The sequence below is a fragment of the Rhinopithecus bieti genome, unplaced genomic scaffold (genome assembly GCF_001698545.2).
Source record: "Rhinopithecus bieti isolate Rb0 unplaced genomic scaffold, ASM169854v2 scaffold_5889, whole genome shotgun sequence".
Classification (NCBI taxonomy): domain Eukaryota; kingdom Metazoa; phylum Chordata; class Mammalia; order Primates; family Cercopithecidae; genus Rhinopithecus; species Rhinopithecus bieti.
In genome coordinates, this window is record NW_016805277.1 from 3,820,333 (window position 1) to 3,829,750 (window position 9,418).

At 58.9% G+C, this 9,418-nt stretch overlaps 1 protein-coding gene across 1 annotated transcript; it reads left to right on the forward strand.

Moving 5' to 3' along the window:
• The first annotated feature begins 3,493 nt into the window (after positions 1-3,493).
• CRYAA (crystallin alpha A) lies at positions 3,494-8,278 on the forward strand. The gene is made up of 3 exons (XM_017872049.1): positions 3,494-4,810; positions 6,015-6,137; positions 7,570-8,278. The coding sequence occupies exons 1-3, from the start codon at positions 4,622-4,624 to the stop codon at positions 7,774-7,776; spliced, it is 519 nt and encodes a 172-aa protein (XP_017727538.1). The 5' UTR covers positions 3,494-4,621; the 3' UTR covers positions 7,777-8,278.
• Positions 8,279-9,418: the final 1,140 nt, after the last annotated feature.

Here is a 9,418-nt window from a genome sequence, read left to right on the forward strand (position 1 = left end):
TTTTGAGACAGAGTCTTGCTTTGTTGCCCAGGCTGGAGTGCAGTGGCCGGATCTCAGCTCACTGCAAGCTCCACCTCCCGGGTTTATGCCATTCTCCTGCCTCAGCCTCCCGAGTAGCTAGGACTACAGGCGCCACCACCACACCTGGCTAATTTTTTGTATTTTTTGGTAGAGACGGGGTTTCACCGTGTTAGCCAGGATGGTCTTGATCTCCTGACCTCGTGATCCACCCGCCTCGGCCTCCCAAAGTGCTGGGAGTACAGGCTTGAGCCACCGCGCCCGGCCAATTTTAGTATTTTTAGTAGAGATGGGGTTTCACCATTTTGGCCAGGCTGGTCTTGAACTCCTGACCTCAGGTGATCCACAGGCCTTGGCCTCCCAAAGTGCTGGGATTACAGGCGTGAGCCACCATGCCTGGCCTCAGTAAAGCATCTTTACACAGAAACACTCATAAGACAGATGATGCACTGCTTGGCTGATGAGAACATTGGGACCAGAGGCTCACAGGACCCTAACCCTATGTCTCCCCTGGGAGCCGTGGTTCAGCAGTCCAGGCATCACTAATTCAGTACTCATCACAGCTTTATAGAATGTCCCTACCTCGAGAATCAACTGCTATGAATGCAGCAATTGCTAGAACTTAGCCCAGCAAAAGGGGAGGCGTATTTTGTGCTGACATGATTTTCACGGACAGTGGCTGGGAATCGGAAAGAGAACACTGCCCTGTCTTTGGCTTCATTCTGGTTTTTCATTTTCCATAGACATATCCCTCAGTGCACTGGCCATCACCTCCCCCTGCCCGCCGCCCGCGCACTGTGGCTTTGAGGCAGCATCTCAACACAAATTTCAGGAGGAGCCCAGGTCCGGAGCAAAAGGGTCTTGTTTCCCCAGAATCCAGGCGAATGGCGCAGAGCTCTGGCCGCGGATGCACTGAACTCAGCGTGCATGTACTTGTTTGTTTCTTGTTTGTCTCTACCCAGCTCCACAAAAGCAGGGACTTTGTTTAACACAGCGTTAAGAGAGGACTCAACCAGTGTGGAACATTGAGTGAGGATGTGTGCACAGCAGGCTCCGGGCCAGTGAGCGGAGGTTAAGGATCCTGAAAGTAGCAGGCTTTGAGATGTGGCGGGGGTGATCCTGAATTATCCAAGTGGGCCAGGAGAGTAATTGCCAGATGGATGTGATGGGAGAGACCTCACTGCCCACCACTGCCTTTGAAGGTGGAGGAGGGGCCACGAGCCAAGAAACACAGGTGCCTTGAGACGCCAGAGAAGGCAGGAAACAGATTCCCCTGAGCCTCCAGGAGGAGCCAGCCCTGCCAGTGTCTTGCTTTAAGTTGAATGAGATACATTTCAGACCTGTGGCCTCCAGAACTGTGAGATAAGACATTTGTGTTGTTTTAAGCCACTAATCTGTGATTGGTTTATCAGCCACAAGACACTAATACAACGCCTAAACTCGGGGTTTGAAAGGACCCCTAGGGCCCTAGAGCCCTCTCTGTCCCCTGGTCCAGGACTTCCTGCTTCTGTTGTGCAGACTTAGGCTCACTCAGAAGGCCCCTGCAGGTCCGGCCAACCTTGTGGCAGGAGCCTTGATGTCCCACGACGGCCTCTGAGCTGCCAGGCCCTACAGCATGTGGTGAGGAGCACAACAGGTGTGAGTGCCTGGACCTCGCTCTGCCCCGTGTCTGAAGGACCTTGCCCCATCCTCGGCACCCAGAGCGGTGCAGTCTGTAGGACCAGACTGGAGCCCAGTCCCAGGTTGGTGCCTCAGCTACCTCGTCAGCCTGCAGTCCCCGCTGTTTGACCATGTGCAGGGCCAGCTGTGAAGGACAGCACAGCTCCTCCCTCCCTGCCAAACATCAGGGACACTAAAAACACTGCCCTCAGTGCTCTGATGTTTAAATCATGTTTAGATGCAATGTTTAAAAAAATCAAAATGGGTCGGATACGGTAATCCGACCCATTACGCCTGTAATCCCATGACTTTGGGAGGCCGAAGTGGGTGGATCACCAGAGATCAGAAGTTCGAGACCAGCCTGGCCAACATGGCGAAACCTCATCTCTACTAAAAATATAAAAATTAGCTGGGCGTAGTGGTGTGCGCCTGTAATCCCAGCTACTGGGGAGGCTGAGGCAGGAGAACTGCTTGAGCCTGGGAGGCAGAGGTTGCAGTCAGCCGAGATTGTGCCACTGCATTCCAGCCGAGGCAACAGAGCGAGACTCCATCTCAAAAATAAATAAATAAATCAAAATGAATGCAAAAAAATTGTGGTGGACAAACTGTCAACATTGTACATAAAGGCAGGATGAGGACAATGGTCTTCTCCTTTTGCTTCAAGCTCCAGCATGGCTCCGCCCAGCACTGACCGCACGCCTGGCCTGGCTCGACCCTCCCCGGGGCCAAGCTGCATGCTGGCTTCCATCCCAGCGGCCTCTTCTTCCCCTTCCCTGTGCCCCAGAAATAGGTGGCCAGCACAGCGGGGCTGCCCGCTGCCTCACCCAGACCCTGTCACTGCTTGGATGTTGACCCCCAGCCTGGAAAGGTGGCTTTAAGCCTCCTTCCCTTCTTCCAAACCAAGTGACCTGGGCACGCGGCTTAACCTTCTAAGCTCCCGTTTCCTGGTCTATGAAGCGGGAATGATGCTGGGACCTGCTTCACAGGGTGGCTCTGAGGACCCACAGGCAGAGGTCTGGTGTAGGCTTTTGGGGGAGGCACCCGTCACTCCCCCCAGCGTTTCCTATCAGCACCTTAATTTGGCACTTCAGGGAATCGCTTCTCTGGAATTGTAACCTTGCAGGGCAAAAGTTGTCATTTCAAGATTTTTGGGGATCTTGTGTCCCTGGACAGTGCTGTAAATGCAGGAGGAAAGGTCTGGTCCTGGGTGCTGCTTACAATAGAGGTGCCCCGTGGAGCACACCTTGGAGCCCCGCTTTCAGCCCTGATCCCACCTGGGATGTGTCAGGTCTGATCCTCATACACTGGGGCATCTGACCTTTTGTGGTCTTCTGAGCCCATGGGCTGGAGATGAATTTGCAAAGCCCGGGAGTGTCCTGGGTGTGTGCTTACTCCACACGCATGAATCTGTTAGAGGCTGAGTAGGAACTGGGAGGCCTAAAGAGGACTAAGCAACTTCCCACAGCCTGGATCGAACACTAGAAAAGCTAGCCTGGGAGAGGGGGCATGGCCTCTTCCCAGCCTGGCGGGGGGGGATGTGAGGGAGGACCATGCTCCCCAGGGCCAGTTTACCCCAAAATATCAAAAGACTTAAAACTAGGAGTGAGCTTGGCGCAGTGGCTCACGACTGTAATCCTAGCACTTTGAGAGGCCAAGGCAGGTGGATCAGCTGAGGTCAAGAGTTTGAGACCAGCCTGGGTTTTCACATGGTGAAACCCCATCTCAACTAAAAATACACACACACACACACACAAAAAAAACAATAGCCAGGGGTGGTGGCAGGCACCTGTAGTCCCAGCTACTCAGGAGGCTGAGGTGGGAGAATTGTTTGAACCTGGGAGGCAGAGGTTGCAGTGAGCTGAAACCTCTGCATGGTCTGGGTGCCAGATGTGGGCGCCACTCTGGGCGACAGAGCAAGACTCCATCTCAAAAACAAACAAAGAAAACTGGCAGTGCCTGGACACTTAGTGAGAACTGGACAGGGGCCGTGGGTCGAGGAGCAAAATAATCACCAGGACTTGCGGATAACAGGATCATGTGGGTGGCAGGACCGCATGGGTGGCGGGGACGTGGGGACATGTTGCCACCCTGACAGGAGCAGCCCAACCCAACAGCCACGGCAGGTCATGCCACAGAAGCTCGAGGCGTTACAGGGGATGATGGCCATGGGGCTGGGCGTCCAGGGTGGGCCACAGAGGGAAGCTCACCACCTGGCGCTTTCATCTGCACACAGCCCAGCCCGTCTCCCTGTTGGAGGCACGCAAACCGCTGGAGGACAAGCATGAAACTCAACAGAGCTCCCCCAGGTGCTGGAATTACGGCACCTTTCAGCTTCTTCTTCAGGAGTTTTTACAAGCATGCATACTTTTTATAAGTGGTGAGCGTAACAGAGGTTCACAGAGTCACTCTGCTTTGGAAAACAGTGCATTCTTGCCTGGGTGCAGTGAGACTGAGGACGACGTGTCTAACCCCTGTGTCTAACAGGGGTGTGGGCTCTCTCTCCTCTGGCGACCATGAGGACCACTAGGCAGGACAAGGTGTGCAGACAACTAGCATGGCCCCTGGCACGTAGCCCCTGCCCACTAACTGGGAGATGAGAAGCTCCATTGCTGCCCCAGGCGAGTATGGGGCACAGAGCTCCTCCTTGGGTTGTCTGCCCTCCCGGGAGCCCCAGGGTGCCCAGGCAGGCCTCAGCTGAGTCCAGGCCTCGGGGACAGTCCGTGCAGCCCCTCCCGGGGCTGGGGGCGGGCACTTGTCCCAGCCACATTTCTGCTGACTGAGCAGCCTTCTTCATGAGCTCATGCCCTTCCAGAGAAATCCCTTAATGCCTCCATTCTGCTGGTGGCATATATAGGGAGGGCTCAGCCCTAGCTCCACACTGCGCTGCCCAGAGGTCCCACTGACTCCTTCCAGCCTCCAGGTCCCCGTGGTACCAAAGCTGAACATGGACGTGACCATCCAGCACCCCTGGTTCAAGCGCACTCTGGGGCCCTTCTACCCCAGTCGGCTTTTCGACCAGTTTTTCGGTGAGGGACTTTTTGAGTATGACCTGCTGCCCTTCCTGTCATCCACCATCAGCCCCTACTACCGCCAGTCCCTCTTCCGCACCGTGCTGGACTCCGGCATCTCTGAGGTAAGATGTGGCCCGTGGTGCTGGCCTCTCCTCGCTGCTCAGAGGGTGGTGGCCTCGGTGGGTGGACAGCGATGGACTCTGGTCTTGCTCCGTCAGGCAGGTGGCCTCGCCCCACTTCATCCCCTTGCAGAGGCTGGGCAAGAGCCTGTGTCCCCACTGCAGCCACACAGCAGAGCCTCCCCTGGCACTGGGGAGAGGTTGGACAAGGGAGCAGCCTGAACCCACCCTTGCTTTCCTGCATCAGCTCATGACCCACGTGTGCTTTGTAAGGCACCAGCCACATACTGGAAACCCCAAGAGCAACCCATCCAGGCATGTGTGGTGGCAAATGCCAGCTCCCGGGTTCCGCTGGTCTCCTGAGTCCCGGAGGCCTGGGAGCAGGTGGGGGTCATAGTCCTGAAAGCCAGAGAACAGGAGGTTCCTAGTATCTCCTCCCATGAGCTCGGCCTGCCCACGGCCAGCAAAGCTCTTGGCAAATTTACTCAGGTGCCCTGCCAAGGCCAAAAGGACAGGCAATGGCCCCCCCCAGCCTCCTCTCTGAGCCACGGGTGAGCGGTGCAGAGCCTGCAGTTCTAGAGGGCCTGAGTCAACCCAGCACCTAAGAAACAGGGTCCTCCCCAGGGCTGCTGCAGTAGATATCAATGCCAGGGCGCAAAATGCCTCAGGGAGCCAAGGCTGAGCCAGGGCAGTGAGAGGGAGTTGTGCAAGTGCTTTTTGCAGAGGCAGCTGCGCAGGCTATCAGCAGGCCCCGGCTGCTTCTACAGACAGCATGACGCCAAGGGCAGTGACCTCATTCCACAGGCTGAGTCCAGCCAGCCAAGCATCACTAGCCAGACAATTGACCCTAATGGGCCAACCAATCCATAACAACCCCTCCTACCATAACCAGTAGCCAACTAGCCCATAACCAGTCAACCGATCTATAACCAGCCACCTGACCATAGGCAAACAACCAGCCAGCCCACCAGTAGCATCCAGCCCCTCAGCTGGCCTGAGGGTTTGGAGACAGGTGGAGGATTGTGCCTGTCCGTCCAGGAGACAGTCACAGGCCCCTGAAAGCTCTGCCCCACTTGGTGTATGGGAGAAGAGGCCGGCAGGTGACCGAAGCATCTCTGTTCTGATAACCGGGGCCCACCCTGTCTCTACCAGCCGCAGCAGGGACGGCACCCTCTGGGTAGCTCCACATAGCACGTTTGGGTTTCAGGTTCGATCCGACCGGGACAAGTTCGTCATCTTCCTGGATGTGAAGCACTTCTCCCCGGAGGACCTCACTGTGAAGGTGCAGGACGACTTTGTGGAGATCCACGGGAAGCACAACGAGCGCCAGGTGAGCCCAGGCACTGAGAGGTGGGAGAGAGGGGCGAGGTGGGCGTGGGGACAAGGGGGTCATGGCGGGCACAACCGGCCTGCACACCTGCACGAGGTCTTCAACCCTGGGAGAGGGACACTCTCCGGAGGCCCCCGAATCAGGCCTGGCTTTTCCCTGAGGGAGGGGCCATCCCACCTGAGCACAGCCAGCCCCTCCTAGTGACAGAGGTCACTGTTCCGAGTGAATGTGGCTCAGGGATCTAGGATAGGGTCCCTTCCTGGGTTGCTGCACCCAGCCGTCGCCAGCTCCATCCCTGTCACCTGGATGCCAGGGCGGTCTCAGAAAGAACCCCAGGAAGTGGGAGTGCCCCTAGTGGCCGCCTCCTAGCCAAGGTACATCTTCACACGAGCCCTACCTGAGGAAGGCCAGTCCCCGACGGCATAGCTGCATCCTCTGGGAATGCTCTACATGCATTGACACCCTCACCTCACAGCAGCCCTTGGGGACCACTGTCTTCATTATTCCAGGACACAGTTGGGGAACAAGGGGGTCCTCAGCCTGCTGGGTCCCACAGCTAGTACTGGGCAGGTGGGATGGGAGCTTCTCCGCACAGTCACCCTGATGCTCCGCTCTTGCTTGGGTGGAGGCCTCGGGTCTCCGTGGTGTTGAGGGAGCCGGGGCATGGAGGCCCTGGTGACCTGCATCTCCTGGCAGAGCTGGGAAGAGCTCACGGGCTCTCACAGATGGACAGTGTCCTGCGGGGGCTGGAGAGCAGAGGGGCCCGGAAGGTGGAACTCTTAGCCAAAGTCTCGGTTTCTTTTGGCTGGGGTCCTCTTTCAATGACTGGAGAAGGCAGTGCTGGGGGGTGAACCCTGACCTCCTCATGTGCTGCCCCTCCCTCGCCTGGGCTGGGTAAAGCCCCCACTTAGCCCCAGCACAGCCTGGAAAATGCTTCTGAGCTCCCAGCTCTTGGTCTTTGCACCCAGTGGAGGAGGAGGTCGGCCCAGGGAGTTGAGTCTGTGGCTTAGGGCATCCAGGGGACGTGGAAGCACGTGGGTTGTCTGGCCACGTTAGGTGGGGGCTGCAGAGACCTGGGCTGGAGCAGTCCTGTGGGGTCTGGAAGGGGAAGCCTGGCTGAGGTGCAGGGCCTGGTGCGGAATGATCCTGCGATTTTGGAGTGAAGCCACGGAGCGTGAAGAGACACCCCCATGCAGGGAATAGCCCGGCAAGTGGCCACGAGGCCAGGCTGAGGTCCAGAGAAGCAGGGGTGTGAATCCATAAATCCCAGGGACCTGGTCATGGGATGTGTTGGCTGCACCCGGCCCCTGTGAGAGCCCCTGCAGGCTGGCCACCTTCTGCGGTTGGTGGGCCTGGAGCAGCTTCTCTGGCATGCGGTGAGGCAGCCACCTGCACAGTGGTCCCTCTGACTGTGCCCCCCTACCCTCTCCAGGACGACCACGGCTACATTTCCCGTGAGTTCCACCGCCGCTACCGCCTGCCGTCCAACGTGGACCAGTCGGCCCTCTCTTGCTCCCTGTCTGCCGACGGCATGCTGACCTTCTCTGGCCCCAAGATCCAGACTGGCCTAGACGCCACCCACGAGCGAGCCATTCCCGTGGCGCGGGAGGAGAAGCCCAGCTCCGCTCCCTCGTCCTAAGCAGGCATCGCCTCGGCTGGCTCCCCTGCAGCCCCAGCCCATCATCCGGGGAGCACCCTGAGGGCGGGGTGTCTGTCTTCCTTTGCTTCCCTGTTTTACCTTTCCGCCTTCTCACATGGAATGAGGGTTTGAGAGAGCAGCCAGGAGAGCTCAGGGTCTCACGGTGTCCCAGACCCCGACATTGGCCAGTGGCGGAAGTGACCGCACCTCACACTCCTTTAGATAGCAGCCTGGCTCCCCTGGGGTGCAGGCGCCTCAACTCTGCTGAGGGTCCGGAAGGAGGGGGTGACCTCCGGCCAGGTGCCTCCCGACACACCTGCAGCCTCCCTCCTCCGCGGGCCCTGCCCACACCTCCCGGGGCTTCTGTGCGTCTGGGCTCTCATGGCCTCTTCTCTCAGACCATCTTCCTCCAACCCCTCTATGTAGTGCCGCTCTTGGGGACAAGGATTGTCCATGAGAGCGCAGCCCGCGGCAGTCAATAAAGAGCAGGTGACACAAGCAACCCGCTCTCTGCTGGTGCTGTCTCCATGAGGGGCGGGAGGGGCACGAGGGCGGCGCCTGGAGAGGACAGCGGGGTCTCCTGCTCGCGTTGGACCCGGCGGCCTCGGAGTCACGGGGTCGCCTGCATCCCTTCCTTCTTCCAAGCTCAAGCGCCTCCCTCCACACTGGGCAGGAAGGAGAGGGTTTTGGGGGCAGAGCCTCTGATGGGAAAGGGACTGGGGAGCGCTTCTGAGAGCTGGGGGCAGCGAGGGACCTGGAAGGGGCTGCAGGGAATGGAGGGAGGCTGGGCTCCTTTTCCTGTCCATGCGGGCACCGGGGCGGGACTCCTGCCCTGGCCTCCTTCTGCGGGCCGTCCTGTTCTCTCGGGGGTCTGCGGGGCCGTCCTTTTCCCTCTGGGGTCTGCGGGGCCATCCTGTTCTCTCGGGGGTGTGCGGGGCTGTCCTGCTGCCTTCGGGGTGGGCTTTAAGGGCACTCGTGCTCTTGAGGGTCTGGAACTCGGCGGCTTCCCCTGGGCAAACCATCGTGGCCCCGTGTTGGAGGCAGAAGCTCGCCCTGTCCCCTTCCGGGACCAGACACTGGGCGGCCACGCCGGACCCCGCCAGACCCCGCCACGGGGAGGGAGACTTGGCCTGGGGGGCCCTGGCTGCGCTCACTGAGGGGGGATCCGGGGGGCCAGAGGGGACCCCAGTGCAAGCAGATGCCACGGCGGGTGGGCCCTGCCAGCGCCCTCAGCCAAGTAAAGCGCCCTCGACCCTGGAGGCTGAAGGCACCGGGACCCTGTCGGCACCAGCAGGACGACCACCTACCGCCACTGGGGGCGAGAACCTCTGGAGAACACGTACACCGACCCCGGGCTTTCAAAACGTCAGCAACAGGCATTAGCGTGGGCGGCCATTGTGACGCCCAGTGACAGCCCGTGCCACAGCCACCGAACCGCACACAACCACACACTCCACACACACACCACACACTCCATACACACACCACACACTCCATACACACACCACACACCACACACCACACACTCCACACACCACACACTCCACACACACACCACACACTCCATACAATCCACACACCACACACTCCGCACACAACCACACACTCCACACACTCCACACACACACCACACTCCACACAA

Excerpts from the sequence above, each read along its gene's own strand:
- CRYAA (XM_017872049.1), top strand. The coding sequence starts at position 4,622 with ATGGACGTGACCATCCAGCACCCCTGGTTCAAGCGCACTCTGGGGCCC. Across the intron at positions 4,811-6,014 it reads TGGACTCCGGCATCTCTGAG|GTTCGATCCGACCGGGACAA; the intron begins GTAAGATGTGGC and ends TTTGGGTTTCAG. Across the intron at positions 6,138-7,569 it reads GGAAGCACAACGAGCGCCAG|GACGACCACGGCTACATTTC; the intron begins GTGAGCCCAGGC and ends TACCCTCTCCAG.